General features: G+C 35.7%; 3 protein-coding genes across 3 annotated transcripts; all 3 read left to right on the top strand.

Annotated features, from left to right (window-relative positions):
* The first annotated feature begins 399 nt into the window (after window positions 1-399).
* On the top strand, window positions 400-4,169 carry LOC102804180 (protein zer-1 homolog). The gene is made up of 2 exons (XM_006821043.3): window positions 400-514; window positions 1,547-4,169. Exon 2 carries the CDS (start codon window positions 1,564-1,566, stop codon window positions 3,394-3,396), a length of 1,833 nt encoding a protein of 610 aa, XP_006821106.2. The 5' UTR covers window positions 400-514; window positions 1,547-1,563; the 3' UTR covers window positions 3,397-4,169.
* A 3,603-nt stretch (window positions 4,170-7,772) lies between these two features.
* On the top strand, window positions 7,773-13,937 carry LOC146733809 (lysosomal acid phosphatase-like). The gene is made up of 4 exons (XM_085491611.1): window positions 7,773-7,881; window positions 9,099-9,194; window positions 11,389-11,637; window positions 11,848-13,937. Exons 1-4 carry the CDS (start codon window positions 7,786-7,788, stop codon window positions 11,995-11,997), a joined length of 591 nt encoding a protein of 196 aa, XP_085347737.1. The 5' UTR covers window positions 7,773-7,785; the 3' UTR covers window positions 11,998-13,937.
* Window positions 13,938-13,950: 13 nt separating this feature from the next.
* On the top strand, window positions 13,951-17,679 carry LOC102804061 (prostatic acid phosphatase-like). The gene is made up of 6 exons (XM_078012407.2): window positions 13,951-14,053; window positions 14,708-14,837; window positions 15,452-15,540; window positions 15,991-16,103; window positions 16,856-16,906; window positions 17,310-17,679. Exons 1-6 carry the CDS (start codon window positions 13,976-13,978, stop codon window positions 17,539-17,541), a joined length of 693 nt encoding a protein of 230 aa, XP_077868533.2. The 5' UTR covers window positions 13,951-13,975; the 3' UTR covers window positions 17,542-17,679.
* The last annotated feature ends 2,137 nt before the right edge of the window (window positions 17,680-19,816 follow it).

Here is a 19,816-nt window from a genome sequence, read left to right as displayed (position 1 = left end):
GGAGCATGCCCACGGACCCCTCTAGTGCGGTCGCGTCTATGGCGTTGGCGCGAGGGATGGTGAGTAGATCTCTTCCTCCATGAAAAATGTCGTGCCGCCGCCTCTGTATATATCTGAAAAGTACAATCTGAGAGATTCATCCATGTACTTTGTTGTAGGCGATTAAAGGTAAAGTGGTAAATAAATAATTCTCATCTAGTGCACAAAACACAGGGGGGGGGGGGTATATAATACAACAATATTGTAATGGTTATTGAAATAATGCAGATTAATTTATAAGTGTGAAATGGTAATTGCAATTTAAAGCACCATTGTGACGAATGTAGCCATAATGGTGACGTCAATGGGTTCAACGAATAACTATGCTATTAATGTTCGAATAGCTTCCATTATGTGGGTCAAAGGTGATCGGTCACAAACCGGGTTTGTCGCAATCGAAGGAAGGTATACCTTGTATTTCAACGCCCTTTCACCTTTTACTGGGAACGTCTACTCTAATACGTGAAATAACAAGGTACGTATTTTTGTCAGAATATGACAATTGATGATTGCGAAATATTCTGTTTGCGGGTGCACTTTCTGGTCAATACCCCGGGATCACAGCCTGCACACTGTACCCAGCGGGAACATTCGGCATTTGATATAGGGAAATGACAGGCTTGACACAAGGGCTTGTTGACACTGTGTGCAATGAACGACCACATGGGATGGGTTGACATCTTAATGACACTGCCTAATATTATCCAGACATCCATTGAATCGTAAAAAAACTGTCACTTGTTGTAGCATCTCTGTTTTAAATTGTACCCTTACACTGATGTATTCCTGCAGGTTTCTAAAACGACTCAGAATATGACACTAATAATGGTATACCGTGACAACCTAGTAAGATAGTAGGGAACCGATTTATAATTTGGTGTCAGGAACTGAGACGTAATGCGCTCTCTTTGTCGAAAATATGAGTTGCTTTCGTTTTTATACAATTTTGTTGGAATGTGTAAAAATCGTCGTTTAGTGGATTCGCAAAGCAGAAATAAGCTACAGTCAGGTGAATATGCGTGAATTGTTAGTTATATATGTAATGATTATTAATTACGACGTAGCACAAAGTATATTGCGTATTTTGTATTACAAAGTCAAATATTGACTTGCCCACTTTCCAGCTTTGGCAATTAATATTATCATTATTGGTATAAAACATATTGGTCTGCAAAGAAATTTGATATTACACAGAATAAATGAATGCCAATATTATCACAATATCAAAATTATAGTCACATATACAAGCATATGAACATGGAACACGCAATTCAAACTCTGCAAATGAGCCTCACCACTGTAAGCAGACATGCATTAAAAACTGTATTGATATACATACCTTATGATATATATATCTTATGAAGGAAGCTGCCGATAGCGGAAATTGCAACAGGAAATCATCAGACATTATTGTTTATGTTGTTTACACTATTCATCTCATTATTAATTTGTTTTTTAATTGTAATATTAATCAAATATGTGATCCATAGTTACTTGTCTTTAACAGGTTCTCCAATCCTAGGAATGATGATGGATAAAGATGAAGATGAATATGCCGAGGCATTGAATTGCTGCCCAGACACTTTAGAAAATTATGCAAAACATGTCTGTTTCAGTGATCCTAAAGTGTTTTTCTCCATTGATGCCAGTGGAACATTACTGGGAATCAGACCAGGCTTGTTTTTACCAAGTTTGATTGCTGATGATTTATTATTGCATCATGCTTTACGTGGTAAAGTTGATGACAGATTCTTGAATCTCATCAGGAGCTCCTCTGTTGCCTTTAGACATGTTTCCCTCCATGGATGTAATTCTATATCGGATTTGGGTTTGCATAGTCTACCAATCGATGGCCTACAATCTCTCAATGTTTCAGACTGTTGCAGTATCACCTTCAAGTCTGTTGAGTTTTTTTCGCAATGCAAAGATACTCTGACATTATTGAATGCAGCTAACTGCAAAGACATTATTGATATAAAACTGTTGAAGAACTTTCCGTTTAATAAACTCTCAAATCTGAATTTCAACTCTGTGCAACTTATTAATTTTGACACTGACCTGGTAGAATCATTTTTCAGACAGTTGCCAAGTCTGACAGATCTAGATATTTCGAATCAGGATCCAATTGATTCACGAAAGTCTCTAGGATTTCTGCAGCCATTGGTTACACAGCTTCGCGTACTAATACTCTATAATTGCAGACCAAGCCTGATCAACAGAGAATGGAGTTTGATATGCAGGATGACCAAACTCCGGCATCTAGATATTTCCCAGGAGCCACCTGGTAAGAGGGTCAGCCAACCCCGATTTTACACTAACATGATCAATCCTCCAATGTTGTCCAAACTGATTGAGTCTGCACCATTCCTTGCTTCCCTTGATATTTCAAGATACAACCTTGGTTCCTGGCATGCAAAACCAAGACCGGCAGATGGTGAAGTATACATGAACAGCTCAGTGCCAGGATTAGAATGTCTGAAGAGACCCCTGGAATTTCTGGGAATCTGGATGACTAGATGGAATAATAATCTTGTTGGACTTGCGAACCAATCAATTCCTGCTAACAAAATTGCTGGCGGTGTTAGCAAAGATGCTCTTCTCACAGCTCTTGAAGTTTACACAGAGAGACACAGGCGTTTCTTGAAAATCTTGTGTCTCTTCCAGAAACATCCCTCTTTGACTGATACATCTGGGAAAGTGATGCGCGTGATCTTGAGTGTTCTGAAAGCCATGTCGTTTCATTGTGATAATAGTGATCTGCAAATACACTGTCTTGAAATGCTTTGTCAGATGATTTCAAAGTATATACATTGCACTGGTCAATTAGCTTTTCCAACAGGAAAGATATATCGGCAGATTATATTTGCAATTCTGTGTACCTCCGAGCGCACTCACTGCGGTCAGTCCGTGAATGACTACATCTGTGAAGTTCTCCGTTTGATTAAACCATGGAGGAACGAATACGAGTATGTCTCCATCTTTAATATGCTTCTACAACTAGCATCACAAACCTTTATTGATGATGTTGTCCTGCCGCTGATGCTGCTCCATGAGATTATAACAGAATCTTCAGTGGTACAAAAGATATTGCTGGTTCAAAATAATGCTATTGAGTCTCTTCTCTCAATGATGCATGCTAGCACTATACCTGATGAGATTGGTGTACCTCCTGTGATGGGAATAAGTAATGAGATGTTGCGAACTTCGTGGGAAATTTTGTATCTGTTGGCCAGTGTCCCTGGAGGAGTGGCACGTTTTGCATCTGCAGGGGGAGATGTATTGTTCTCGGAGTATTTCTCCCAGATACCTGGATGCCAAGCAATAGAAACAGAGCAAATCAATGTCGATTTCATTTAGACTTTCATGTGGAAATACAATTACATTTCAATATATGTACACTGAAACACACAGGAACAAACAAAGTATTTTCTGTGATGTAACATTAAATGATTAAAATGTAATTTTAAATGTTCGACACACAATATATTATGTTTAAAACATATTCGAAAACAAGTAACATTACATGCAGAATCCCCCAAAATAAATACGTTTTTTCAGTGAACGCATTTCAAAACACATCATTGCTTCGAAATGCGTGTATGAGAAGTGAATGAAATAGATACATCGTGTTTCTGAAAACTGGTTACAATACCGAGCGAGACGTGATGCAAGAAAAGATAATACAATATTCTTACAAATAAGTATACACTACAGTATACAGTCTGTTGTGAACACGTTTACTACAAATATTACATATTCATATTACTGAAATTGTGACACGGACCTATTGCGTGCAATAAGATGCTTACACAATAGTATGATGCCCCAAGAGGTGTCATTGGACAAATCAAACTGCAGTTGGCCGTTCACGTTTTCTACAGTGCCCTCAATAAAATAGTTGCCCATCAATCGTCTATAAATTGACAAACTCTTCCGTCTGGGCAGTGGAAATGTGACTGTTGTTTAAAATTGTCTTCCATGACTGAAGAATGGCAACCTGGTTTGTAACCCTGAAAGTTGTGTTTTTTTTCGGGGTCTGAACAGTTAATGAGGTATTATTAAACTTTATTACATGTACATGCAGTTGGCGTAATGTATTGAATAAAATTAAAATGCATATTTTCGACATACGTTGGCTTAATTACTGAAATTAATCCAAATGTATTCTCAGTTATATGTTGAGTTTATATTTCTGGAAAAATATTAGTTTTCTATGTATTCGCGCACCATACAGATTGGTGCCAAAATGATTGTTTTTTCACAAAAATGTGTTTGAACTTTAGTTTTAACATGCTTTTTAGGAGATGGTTAATAGGCGGCAGTCGTCGGGCCGCTTTCTGTTCGATGTGGGACTCATAGCGACGTATACAACGCGTGTAAAATACATTGTTTATTTACATGAAATTCGAACACGCGCTGCGCTACGACCACCACACTTTAATTGTTCGAGTTACGGACATCGAGTTAAAAAAATTACCACGCCCATATTTCAGAAACCACGCCCTCTTTTGCAAAACCACGCCCAAATTGTAACTAGGTGTTCAATTAACATTGAACTAATAATTGTTACGGGCAACATATATTTTTGTTTTCGTTGAACGTCCACATTTAGTAACTCGAAATTTTAACAGTTAACCAAACTTCAAGTTACGGGCAACATAGATTTTTTGTTTTGTTTAACGTTGTATATGTCCCATAATTCGATGTTTGGTTTAACTCAAAATTTGAGTTACTATATTTAAATGTTAAACAAAACAAAAAATCTATGTTGCCCGTAACTTGAATTTCGGTTAACTGTTATTTAAAGTTCGAGTTACAATTTGGGCGTGGTTTCGCAAAAGTGGGCGTGGTTTCTGAAATATGGGCGGGGTAATTTTTGTAACTCGATGTTCGTAACTCGATGTCCGTAACTCGAACGATTCAGCATCTCGCTTTTTAGTGCCTATTATCGGACTATTATTTCGGATTCGTTTCTCCAACATTAGTTGACATAACCAGATGTGGCATTGGATGAATAATTATTAAAGATGCAGATATATAAACGCAATTACCAATAATGTTCAAAGTGGATACACAAATCACAAGATACCTCAAATTACATTTTGTCAGCTTATAGAATTTGGTGGATGTTTTTTGAGAGGAAAAGTTTAAATCCTAAAACTTGAGTATGTCGGCCAACAGTTATTAACTGGGACTGGGTTATTTACAGTAACGTGTTAACAATTCATATTGATAGTGAATTTGTGTCATGATTGGTGATATATTCGGAGGTTATACATAAGACCCAAGTCCCTTTCATTGTGGTTGAAATAGCAATACTTTGCTGCGTGGTATTTCTGTTCTTATACCGTACTCAACGCAATGGCAAAACAAATTTCGTCTTTTATACCGTTTTTCAATTTAAATTGTCATTTTCTAAAACCGCCAAATTTGTATCTGTCACATGCATATACTGTTCTCAATACATGTATACTATTGATGAGATCAGTGCTAATTAAGTTGCTGGGCTAGAACCACTCCCCAAGCTTGATGGCGGAGTTCGCGGTAACCAGTTTAAAACAGGTGGAAGTTATGGAAAAGTGTATGGGAAGAGAAAGATTTAATAGTTTCCTTGCCAACTGGGTATGGGCCACCGTCTTGAATAACCGAACAACACTTGCGTATTGATATGTGGCAAATCATAGCGTGAAAAGTCATGTGTGGCAGAGGTATATAGCTTGCTTGCGCCATAGAAGGTAGTTCTATGGTACTAACCTTCCATGCTTGCGCTAAGAACTCTGAAATCGAGGGAGAGTCGGTTGGACCGTACCTAGTTGGAATACAGCGGACCACACATTTCTGAACAAACAAAAAAACAATGCCCCAAAAACTGTTCAAAACAAAAAATAAGTTCAGAAGAAACAATTATGAAAAACAACTAAAACCAAAAACGTAATCCAAAAAGGGTATCGGGTTTCATTTTCTAAGGTTTTAGTGCCAGGATAGTGACGGAACGCACGTGTCGAAAAGGACGCCACCAACTTATAAACTGAGTTTGGAGAAAGTGGTTCGTTGTACCATAGACACTATAACAACTGCCTATATAGTTATATTGGAGCATTTGAACAGCGCTATAAACTTGAAAACACATGTAAAAATCTGCAGCTTTAACACATCCTTATTTACACACATTAGCGGAGGTAGCGGATTCGTAAATGTTAAAGCGCGGTGGTCGTCGCGCAGCGCGTGTTCGAATTTCATGTAAATAAACAATGTCTTACACGCGTTGTATACGTCGCCATGAGTCCCATATCGAACAGGACGCGGCACGACGACTGCCGCCCTTTAAGTATTATTAAATAATTTTGTGTTTTTATATGCTCCACGCTTTTTAATCTATCTGGCGCGTACAATATCAATGTCGACATTTTATGAGTTAATGCAAATCACCATTATTCAAATTTACATAACTATTAGTGTAATTTACATAATTATTTGCTAACAATTTATGTGAGCTTTAACTTGATATATTTAATTACCTGGCACTTTTTTTCTGTTTATTAAACTAAGTGATATATTATAATTGGTTCAATAAATGAAGTTACCATGGAAACCTTCTGTAACTATTGAATGAACGGATTCATAATCATTTATATCATTAAACGAGCTTCAATTATATGTATTATTATTTGCATTCTTTTCATAATTGCCTTTTTTCAAAATGTTGTTGATGAAGTCACATTTAAAAAAAATGTAATTTCTTTTTGCAAAAACCTCAATTATGATATATTTATATCTAAATAAATGTTTAAAGTTAACAAACCACTTTCGACAAATTTCCAACGGCAGATTACAATCCTTGACTGACTAGTTAATCGCCACAATAATAGTAACACAATATAGTGACCTTTTAGGACAGGGTCAAACATTAATTAGGATGCGTAAAGTAGTAATGACTACGCCTTGGCTAAAATTCATCTAAAATGATACTATTTCAAAATAATATCACAATCCGTTGTTATTGAAACTCTAAAAATTTGAAAATGTATGGTCTGGACTCCTCGATCAATGTTTATCTATTTTTAGTATCAGTATATTTACAATGACGTAATATTAACGACTAATATTATTGAAATCCGATATTGGTATATAATTATATATATATTTTTTATATGTATATTTTATTTACTGTTATTTTTGTTTATTTGTTTCTATTAGGTTGTTTTAATTGGCGGTTTTCGGTTACAAAAAGACGGGAGTGATAGAATCCTTCACAATAAATGGCGTGTATTATAACTACAACTATACCGTGTGTCCTGAATGATTCCGATAAACAACCAACAACAGAAAAAAAAGCTTACAACTGTGACACTAGCTTCAAAACTTGTGGCCTGTGACTGGTGACTGCAGTGGCAACCCTCTCCCTCCCAAGTTTTCACATAATACAGGCGTGGCTATACACAAAGGTCATCGATAAACATTTTTACATTTTTAACACAGGCATTTTTGGAACTGCCGCCGTTATTTTCGAATTTCTGTTGTAAAGATTCACTATAACAATATAATCAAAAGTCATTGCTCATTAAGTTTAATGTAATACACCACGTATATCACCTACGATATACAGCAACTGTGTTTAAACGAATCCACGAATAGCCGTTCATAGTATTGTGACGTACCACACGTGTATTATTCCGACCAGTACTTTCCGTAAATCCGGCAATGCACGACGGGTAAGTTTACATCATAGCGTCTGGTGCAGTCAAAATGATTACACACGTTTATGTGGAATTGATTGTTATTGTTTTGTGTGTCGCTTTGTCGACGTGCACCGCCGAGAGAACTTTGGAAATGGTTCACGTGGTAAGTTATACCCACATTAACGATCGATCAACGGTGAATATTATAATGGCTTAAATTGAAATCATATTGGCAGTGTATCGGACGCATCGCGGCCATCCCAGGGGCATTGGGTACGTACAATACCAGGCAGGCAGGTCCGGTGGTTAATCGACAGAAGAATACATTGTAAAAATTAAAAGTCATTTTCAATGAATCAAAGACAATAGAAAGAGATTGTCTTTGATTGAATGTCGTTGGTCCAGTTGTTTTGTTACAGTTAATCCCCAAATAATCCGATGCTGATAATCGCACGTTTACTGGAACATATTCTGGCTAACATCATTTTTTGTCATATTTGTTCATTACACAATATTTGTACGGTTATTGTGTAATTGTATTTATTCATTAGTCGAATGTGGTTGTTTAGCTTTATTCGGGGTTATCGTTTCTATCCGATCGGTGGCAAATTCAATCGGAGGCAAATTCACATTCATTCGGCAATTCAATTCATCCTTTCAAATATTATTCAATCGGTCAATGGGAACTTTTAATACTGAAATACTTTTTACGCTGTAGTGGAAATATGTTATTAGATATATTTTTACTTTTCTATTAAGTAAAATAAATATTTGTTTGATGTTTTTTTTTTATAATAACGTTCTATATGTAGCTGTAAAATATATGAATTGTGACAAGGATTTATGAGGTAGAGTATACGGGCACAACAAAGGCAAAGCCTTCATCTTTATAAATTTCACAATTCAAACAGAAACAAAAGGTTGCTGGCGGCTGATTGAACAACATTGGAACGTTTTAAAGTTACATCGTTGCGCTCTGTGCTCGCTGATTGGCTGACTTGATTTAACAGTCATTGCAATTTATAAATATAGATAAAGATGAAGGGAATTTATCTGTCATGTCCATATATTGTGATTAGTGAAAATAATTCTATGTCACTTCAAAGTACTGTTTCATAATGAACGCTTACAGATTCGTGTATGTTTTGGACAGTCTCGCACGTTTACCTGCGTGTAGGCTATTCGCATACCTATGACCGAGCGTAGTAAGGTGATTTATGAATAATAATTGTCCAATTTATGAGTCTGTACCGAACATATCACTCAGATTTCTGTCAGTGTTATTACGCTTGTCTCAGAAATAAATTCGACACAAAGTCCGTGTACTGAGACAAAAATAAGAGTATTATAACATTATACGCAGAGTTGTTTTATTTTTAGTTTTACCGTCATGGCAACCGAGCTCCAATGTCCAACTATCCAACTGACTCACGATCTCCCAGTACATGGCCTCTAAGATTGGGCCAGCTGACAAATGTAAGTATTTATATTATCAGAGGTACATTACTTATTATATATCATGGTATCCTCGGGGGCGAAGCTACGTCACAAGACGTTCCACGTTGCTAAGACGCTCACCACTGTACCAAGTATTTCTATGGGCTCTGCGCGCGCTGCTGAGAAAGGCGGAACGCCGAGCGAAGAGCCGGTGAAAATTCGAGAAAACAACAGGAACTAAACTTTGAAGTAATCCTGAACAACCAAATTTATATGCGTTACACAAACAGGGGAAATCTTGTTACACTGTTCAGGGGAGACTCAACAACCATCACAAAGTACCGTTTTCTGAGAGTTTTCGGCCTTTGTTTTCACCGTGATGATTTTCCATGCGCTGAAAATGCCCGGATGTCCGCCCCGAGAATACAGTGGAAGGCAGAAGGCTGTACCTTTGTTTATAAATTTATAACACATTCTAAATACTAATTAACAGATTTCATGCCGTCAAATTCGATTGGCTCAAGAGCTAAACATTGTTTTCTTCTATAATGGGCGTGCATGCATTCACGTGACTTAGCAACCTCGCCTGTAGACTTATTCAAAATAAAGTGCTTGCGTTGATTGGATAATGTTTAATTAATTCATTATAATTAATTAAAACTAACACAGTATCAATTCTGGTTTGGTCAGATTGAATTTGAATACGTGATTATTATTATTATTATTGTCAAATCGCTAAAGGAGTAATATATGGACTGTAAAAAGTGACCTCAGAATGAGGTAACGCTTACGTTAAATGGAAGCTTTACAGAATGTATTAATTACTAAAGTTGATCTATGGTCTGCATACTGGCATCTAGTCGATGAAGAATCCACAGTCACTTGGGAGCTAAAAATCAATAAATACTATTTTTTTTTAAAAAGTCATCCGCTATACACATATAAATGAACAAATTATGAAACACGAACACTGCGATAAAGACTTTCCGTTTTCGACATGAAATTCTTTCGTTTTTATGCAGAAACATACAGTATTTTAACAAGTAAAATTATATTTATTAAAGTTGCTGTGCATACATGAGTTATTGGACACACTACATAGTTTGTAATTTTATTCAGCTTCTTTCAGTCATAATTCAAGCCAAATAGAAGGCAGACATATAGTGAATATAGCAAATTATCCCTTTTTCTGTAATATTCTTGTGTAATCGGTAATTATGAAAATTATATATGAATGCATAAGAAATACATTTCGTTATGAATTATTCTTAATATAATTTTCTGAATTATCTTGTCGAAGTTAGTTTTTTCAGAGTATTTTCTCCCCAGAAACGAAAGAATTTCACAATGTCTTAAACGGAAAGTCTTTATGGTGGTGTTCATGGCACCTAGTGAAATCGACATCATGTCGGTTTCAAATGTCGATTTTTTACCTTAAAATGCAAAACAAAAAGTTCAGAGGGGATCGGGTGTTACGTTAATAACCATTGTTCATAATCGCTAACTTAGTTTTATTAAAAACTGCGCAAATCCCGCGTTTTCTGGTGATATCCGACGATGTCATGAACGAAAATGGCCAGCAGCCAGAATCAAGGGGATTCGCATAGAGTTCTGGGTGAACCAAGTGCGCAGACTCATTTTCAGCCAATCAGGCGTGCCATAACAGCTAGTATTTCCTTGATTTACGAAACCGACGAAAAAATCGACAGAATCAATATGTTTAGTTACTAGCCAATGAAAGAAGAGTGACTCGATAAGGTCTGTGATGATACAGAAGATGATGAGGCAACTTCAAAAAATTAATCATCACAGGATGGCCACAAAATAAACACCAACTCACTTTTTAAGACGAATTGTCTATCTAAGGGATTGGTCAGTTACTTCGCCCTGGGGGGGGGGGGGTCAGCAGATTCCATTTTGCCAGCCGTAAATCTCAGTTGACCCACCCCCTATCAAATAAAAAAAAGTGGGTGACCCACCCCATCATTATATTTTAAAACATGCTGACCCCCCGAAAAATGATTACAAAATGTATATCTTATAGACCAGGAATGCTTTACACCCGAAGCACAGTCTGTGCTTATAAAAACAAAGGGAACTTTGATTTTTGCTTAAATTTGTGTTGGTCATATCGTTATTGCAGTTATTCACACGTAAACATTCTGCGAGGACTCGTTTTATCACCTACCACTACGCTAAAACTAAACTGTCTCGGGACGGTATATTTCCTTAGATTGGCAGATTGCAGCATTATTACCTTGGTGAGTGGTTACGTAATAGGTATGGTGACATTCTTATAAATACAACGTACAATTCAAATGAGATCTATGCGCGTAGTACTGATATAGACAGGACACTGATGTCTGCACAGTGCAACATGGCTGGCTTATATCCTCCAAAGGGAAAAGAAGTATGGTTTCCGGAAGATGTGTTAACATGGCAACCAATACCAATACACACTACAATGGTAACGATGGATTGTGTAAGTTTTGTCATTTATAATTTGTCCTATTTATTTTTTATAATTTGTATATTAATATTTGTCTTAATTTCCATGATGAAAACATATCCCGTGAATATAAATATAACATATTTTTGTTGTGACGTCACTTGACATGATAACACAATATACGTCAGCGCACAAAATCCCTTCTTTAGCTTCTAGTAATTCACTGTGTTTTGTTTGTTTCAGCTCATAGGATTTCCTCCATGTCCGAAATATCTTGCTCTTCTAGACGAAGCAAAGAAGAGCGAAGTGGTTAGGCAGTACGAGAAAACAAATAAGGCATGTATTTTAATAGGGACATCAGTACACAACATGGGCTCAGCAAGACTTATGTGATTGTGCTACTGTGGTCAGGGTTTCTACCGAGTTTGGGGAACTCAACAATCGTAAACTATTAGCTCAATAAGTAGGTAGGCTAGAAATACGTACGGGAATCGTTACCGGGCAGTAAGGGTATATACATTGAAGAGATACGAATAGTTCAGTATGCAACGCTTAGTAGATTCGATCCACGACTGATATGATACTGTTTGTTAGTCCACAAGGTGACGAAAGTTCAGGTAAAGGAGTGAATCAATGGTGAACGAGATTCGTCCGACTTACGAACTTGCAAGCCCGAGTTGTGTAACTCTCCATTCAGTATCCAAGGGTGTTCTGAAGTCTCATCCCTTGTAAATATATGTTCTTGTAACGGGTCGTTCATTGTTCAAACTCATTGTTAGTCCATAGCTATTTCAATTGAACAGTCATAACAATGGTTCCAACTTAGAAGGTAGCAGAATTCAATGAGCAATGTCGAAAGACAATCATATTGCTGTCAGTGGGGAAGGTACGCACGTGACGTAGACGTTAAGTTCTAAATATAAAAGTACGTTTTTTCCAGGTTTACACTACAAAACTGATCGACAGTCGCATTTAATCAAAGGAGCAATGTCCCTGGAAGCGCAGGTGTCTTTTGTGTTTAACAGTTGAAAAGGCTATATTTTGTTGATTAAATTCGACAAAATATTGCAACATAAACTTCTAAATTCTGACCAGATTCACAATCTTATAAAATAGTCAGGTGATTTGGATTCCAAAAATGGAGCTAAATCATAACAGGTTAAAATTTCAGATAGTCCAAATATATTACGTGTTTTTAATTGGCAGAATTTACAATTGAGAAATAGAAAATGGTGCCACGAGAATTTCATTCACACCAAAAACAAATTGGCATGAATATCAAACCTATTATTTTATACTTGGTTTTGTATCACATTTAAACAAAATTGATCAAGTGTCTCAAGAAAAAATTAAAATCTATGAAAGTGAATCCAAGGAGCGGATATGACTGTCACATAAAATGGCCGACTGAATCAACAAATTGACGAGCATTAGTAATTAACCATTGAAAGTAATCATCCAGTTAGATCCGGATTCAATGAGTTTTCATTTGGTTCATAAGAACCCCCCCCCCCAATCTGAAGATTTGTATAAATTTCATTTGTTTGTTTTTTGGTTTATTTTTCTTTTTACATAGAAACAGACCAGTTATAATTCAAAACCATCTGTCATTATTATATCACATTGCAAAAAAACTTCAGTATGTACGTATGTATGTACACTCCAGTCCGAACGCAACTTAGCATAGCGTAACCTTTTGCTACCCTTAAGCTGGACAATGCAATATTCGCTTACCATCAAATCCACTATTGGCTCATTTTCAAAACAATCATTTACCTATTAAAAAGCTAAAACTATACGTCTATCTTTCCATCTAAGACAGCGGGACAAAACGTCCATTGTCATCTCAAATATTAAGTGCTAATCTAATGCTAATCTAAAAAACTGTTCAAATCACTTGAGCTGCATGTAAACATTATTTTTGGGGGGATAGAGAGTTTATCACTTTTCATAAGTTGAGCCACAGAGAAACCACTCTGAACTTTGACCTCATTATTTTATAGAATAGCATGAATTTTATGTATATGTACATATTTTTCAATTTATCTTCAATTTATTATTATTCTTGGGTTTTTCAGTGAATTCAGTGACCGTCGAATGCCTTGAAATCTTAAACTTTCGAAAATTTATAGCAATGAAAATTAAAAGGATGACAAAATGTATGTGCCAACACCATGGCAACAACTGACAGTCCAGAGGGGTGTACACGATAAGGTTATGACTATTGTGCGTTGCTCTGGTAATGAGTAAATATGATACTTTTTTGTTAGTACATGTACATACCAATATTGTAATTATTTAGAAAGAATAAATTCTATATCACTCCCGACAAATTGTTTTTTGTTTCATTTAAAAGGATTTTTTAGATTTTATGAGAGAGAAATCTGGCTTAGAGCACAGTACATCGATGTTCGACCTTGTTGCAGTTGCGGATTCGTCTTACTTCGAGGTGAGGAATGGGTCACACGCATGACTTCTAAAGGCCGCATATCCTGACATTTTTGATGGGGTGGCATTGTCCTATAACCTCACTAATTTATGGCACTTAACCTCAATATTCGAATATTTAAACTCCTTTTGTTCTTCGACGATAACTTTGTACATTATTTCAGAAAAATTCTCATTGGTAATAAATTTCTCAACCCAAGAAATTACCAGGATGTGTGACCTTTACGGGGTCATACGAAAGGCCTATTGTACGAAACCTGAATAATACTATATAATTGGATAGAAGTGACTAATGAACTTGAATGGGACAGTAAGTAGAAGAATAAGACACAATGCTGAAGTTGGCCACGGATTCGGATTTATTTTCGGGTTCGAGTCATTGAAAGTATTCACCCTATTTAGCTTTCATAAAATCATAATCTTGAATTTGTCTTATGCTAAATATTACGCATACAAATATCTCGAGATTCTTTAGGTCTTTGTGAAAAGATTTTTTTTTTCAAATAACAATAGTCAGCACGGAATCGAATTAAACGTTTACAGGATATTTTGGTAATTTTTTACTAAAATTGCTAATCAGAGACAAAAACGGTAACTGAATGTAACTGAAGATATATGTCTTAATTAAACACCTTTTTGTTTATTTTGTTCATAGAAAGTTGGAAACAAACCACTCCCAGAGTGGTTCAATAGCTCAATTTTTGATAAGCTAATGGATTTAAATAACTTTGCGACAAAAGTGAAAGAGGGCTCTGATAACATGGAAATGAAACGATTCTGTAAAGGTGAGGAGTACATTCAAATTGACAAGCGTATGGCATGGTCTGTGTTATTTGTCGGCTATCAGGATGGAAAACGTTTAAGTGATGCGTTTTTATCGAAATTTGATTCGTACACAGTTCCTTCGATTCACACATGATAGGGTATGCAACTTGTATTGCTCACTGTGCTGTATAACATCCAATCACGTAACACACTTACATGGAATATTAACATCGACATCATCGGGCAAGATATTCGCGTGTATTATTAATTTGCGTTTTATTTTCGAAATCATTTGGGCATACAAACCTGACAAGTGTTTATAGAAATATAGCATTAAGACGAGTGCACCTTCAAAAATAAATCCTAATTCTCAACTAAAAACCGGTTGCAAATAATGGTTATATATATTTTCAATTAATTATTCGTGTAATATTTCTAAGCAATTTTCTGTTTTATTATTTCTATAATTTACAACAAAAATACGGTTGAAATATTGCGTCTGTTGAAAAAATGGGTTTTAAAAATATCAACGTATGCCCATATAAATACACTTCAATAGAAATATAGAAATAAATATAGAAATCATAAAACGGATTAGGCCGTTTGTCTGTTTAATCCGTTTGTTTAATTCTAGGCGTTTTACTAAACGAAATTGCAGATAACATGATTGCAAAAGCCCGGTCACCACAGAATAGAACGTACAAAATGTATTCATACGCAGGAGTAAGTACACCCTCGCACATATTCTTTTATATATGTAATTATTGTATGTTAGAAAAGGGGAAATACAAATACTGTAAAAACATTAATTTTGCACTAAAATTTATTTTAATTATTTTGATAATAATCACTTGTGTTCTAATTCACCCAATAAATACAATGTCAGTTAGAAAATGACTCAAACTTTATTTTCTGGTTTCTGGCTAAAATATTGTCGTTGAAGAAAAATGGCTTAATTTAACTGCACAATATTGTTGGAAATCGTAGGCATAGAAACACACATTGTTTGACCTTATCGTATTCAAATCTGTTATAATCGAACAGGGCACGTAGACGTAGATTATATAAATACTATAATATGGGTATATTGTGCCGAACTTGTGGCATGACAGTTTAGTGGTTTGGCGGGCATGGTTGTAAACATTTAAATTTCATAACAACATTTTTTTTCAGCAAGATTCGATGATATCCTGTATTCTGAATGCTCTAGGTGTGTTCAATAACATCGTGCCGCCCCCTGCCTCATGTGTTATGATTGAGTTACACAAGCATGTACATGCCAAAAGGTAACAATCGAAATCTTCGAAAACTTGTTACTTAGTTAAAGCGGGAGGGTCGTCACCAGCGCACGCGCGGGAATTGAGTCCCAAGCGATGATAACACACGCTACGAACGCTAGGTAGACGTTTGTTTGTAAACAGTGACACGCTATGGCCAACCAACGCATGCGCAGGTGACGACACCCCCGCTTTAAAAGGAGAGGTGAATGTCTGATACGTATTACACATGATATATTCTGCTCAATTTACATTTAAGGTACTACAATTTTGTACTTGATTGGTACATAACCTTTTACTTGTTCCGTAAGTTCGTTTCTAAGTATCGTGTTAGGATTATATACTAGTAGTTAAACATCACAATATACATTAAAAGTAAATAGTCGCCGAAATCTCGCTGGAAGCGAGAGAGCAACGCGATTAGTGCTCCATTATCTTCCATCATCTCTTCTACTGCATACCAAATAATAGGTCGCGGCGTTCTCACGCTCACGGCGAGATTTTGGTGGCCAGTTACGCTTTTCAGTATCACGTCATTATTTCGCCAGAATACGTCATCACGTCCGCCATTAATCACGCAGACCTGTGCTTGATTTGAAGCACAGCATCGCAATGTGTGGTGGAAATGCTTGAACGATTCGACAATAGTGTGACGACATGTAGCTGAAACCAATCAATAGTCTATTACCAAGACTCTTGTAATCGACTTATTAGTATTCTTACTCTTATGCTGTTGTTATTTTATTCTACAAACAACCTAGGGAAAGACACCACAGACACCAAAGGAATATGGAAATTCCCGTTTTTGATGGGTATGTCAGAGTGTTTTACTTTTAATTACTAAATATTCGCAATAACATAGATTAATTGCACATTCCAGACTTGGGTGTACAAATGTGTGACATTAATTTCCGACATTTTGTTCTGACTAAGTTTACGCATATTATTTTACAACTATATATAATATAATCTGAGATCTATAATTTAGCATTTTTTTGTAGTTATGTGAGGATTGAATGCATAATAACGCCCTCAGAACCCAATACCAGTTAAGTTCACGTGATAATCCCTGTGACGTGACTATTATTAATTGTGCATACTGTAACGTATTGACAACCCCGTATATCAACTCCGTATAACAACATTACACATACATTGCAAAAAAAATCGAGGATTTTAAATATTAACAAATCTAAAATACAAATTTTGTTTTAGAACTTACACAGTCGACATATACTACCGCAACGATTCTTCGGTGGACCCCATTGTACTAACGATTCCGGAATGCCAAACACACTGCCCACTAGAGACGTTTTTAGAATTAACATCCGACGTTAGGGTTACAGAAGAAAGATGGTTTAAAGACTGCGGCGGTGAACGAAACTTTCAATCTTATTCCCGTGGTGCAAATTTACATTTGAATAAAGGAGACCATTTAGAATATTAGAAATAGTAATGTTTGGCATATATTCGGGTTGTATTAAAGTCTACAATATAATATATGTATGTATATATTTGACGTTATTTTTGATTATTGATAACGTGACATGTGAACATCTTAATAAACTCGTCATTAGTTACCTCACACGGTTCAACGTCTTCCAGAACATGCTCATTTGGAATGTGTATGACATAACTGGAATAGATTGTTAGTGATAATCCCCTTCACCAAACATAACAGAAAGTCGTTAGAAATACAAAATAGGTCCTTTTGTCGTCTAACAAATTAACCTATACCTAAAAATTGCTGACCAATGTGATCTAGTTTATAAAATAAAATAATTATGTGATTGGAATCATCAATATTAATGATCAGCTTCACCATGGCAGACTGCTTTTATTAATCTAGTGATCAGATCAATAAGTTGTTCATTTATAAATTCATTTACGGTACACAATTATTTATATCAATATGCAAATTCTATGAAGGCAATTTGAATTTCACACATATCGTGTTAAGCGTTCTCAGTTCTGTTATATCATATATTGTTTGGAAATAGGGATAATAGCTCCGATCTCGAAGATCAGAGGCGTGCAAGAACAAAAATATGGAATGATTTCATTGATCAATTGTAAGATTGAAACAAGTGTGAAATGCATCAGGTAAACAGCAATCATTTTGGATTTTGTCGACCAAGAATCTTGATTACTACACATGAGTATCAGAGACTATCAACATAGCAGAATCAGAAATGATACCAGACATAAAACACATTAGAACCTATATTAAAACTTATATATACATATTTTCAAACTGCACAAAAGCAAGCCATGCTACCTGCAATGGATTACCACAAGGTCAGGCGTGACTGAATGAACATTTTTTATATGATGTCCAGAACAAAAACCAAGTCTTGGCTTTTTCATCAGACTAGCAGTAAATCGAGGTATTCAATGCAAATAAAGATGAAAGAGAAGCCTAAAACACTTTTACATGAATATAGAAGAAAATGGTCTTCAGATAGAACAAACAGATAGAACAAATTAGATTATTGTTGATTGGTCAAAATTAACGATCCCTGATTGGTCAATTAAATGATCTGTCAAAAACAAAATTTAGTTTTAGTTTTCGATAATAGGAGAATGAAGTTATATAAGTAAGACAAATATTGAATACATTGGTGAAGACGATACTGTATTCGTCAAAAGGTTATGGATAGTACCCCCATATTCAAAATTTTAAAATCTAAGAAATCTGAAAGTGAATAGGTCTAGTAAAGTAGGCAATCTCTGTATTGATCACATGTGGTTATTTCAACACCCAAGTAGTCATTGTATTATGTCATTGTACAAACCAAGCAATCAAATTCAGTGTTTTCAGTACCCTGTCCATCGACTACATCGAAAACTGTATTTGTACCATATCAAGCGTGACTGTGTACCTTCTTCAATGAATATGGTTAATTTCTATAGTTTAAATAAATGTTTGATCTGAGAATTGTGTCAGCATGTCGTAGACACTATAATCTATGCTGCAATTAGTTTTTTTTAACATTGGTTTGAACTTTCACAGTGTAGACTTATTAGTTCTGACACTCGATTAAATTATTCCAATTTGTGAAAAAAGTGGAATCAACAGGGGATTCACCCGTGTTGACATTCATAAATTGTTCTGATTGGTAAGACATGATCGGCGTTGTCACCACATCTTATTTTGCATTTGATTTAATATACTGCACTAATGGGCCAAGGTTTTTTTAGATTAACCTTCAAAGCAAATATTTTAAAACTGTAGAAAAGGAATATACAAACAATCATGCATTAAGAGCTTTGAAAGTCATGGTCGGATGAACAGTTGTGATGAGTACTGTGTGCAAGGAACTTCAAAATATATGTCTATGGGCTTGTCTTGACCCTGGGACACGTGTTTACAGTAGGGATTACTAGTTTTTACCAAAGCAAACGACTGACACGTGTAATTTAAATAGTCAAATCTGTGAGAGAACGATATATAGAAGCGATTTCAGAATGAACAAAACCTAATCCACGGTCGCTATACATTAACTGGTTTCTATGAGAAACCATAGGTCTACACCAGACAAGTGTCATTGATGTCTTCTGATGTCATCTCTTTAATTGTCATGTTTCTACAGGCTCTATCATATGTGTAAAGACGAATGTTAACTAAACAAGTTGTTCTATACAAAAACTAAAAGGAAAGTTTAGGCTATTTGTCTATGTCGCCAAACAAATTCGACAGACTGACTTCCTAAGATAGACTT

This window comes from Saccoglossus kowalevskii, chromosome 16 (genome assembly GCF_978046115.1).
Source record: "Saccoglossus kowalevskii chromosome 16, keSacKowa6.1, whole genome shotgun sequence".
Taxonomy (NCBI): Eukaryota; Metazoa; Hemichordata; class Enteropneusta; family Harrimaniidae; genus Saccoglossus; species Saccoglossus kowalevskii.
This window is presented reverse-complemented; position numbering and strand designations above follow the sequence as displayed.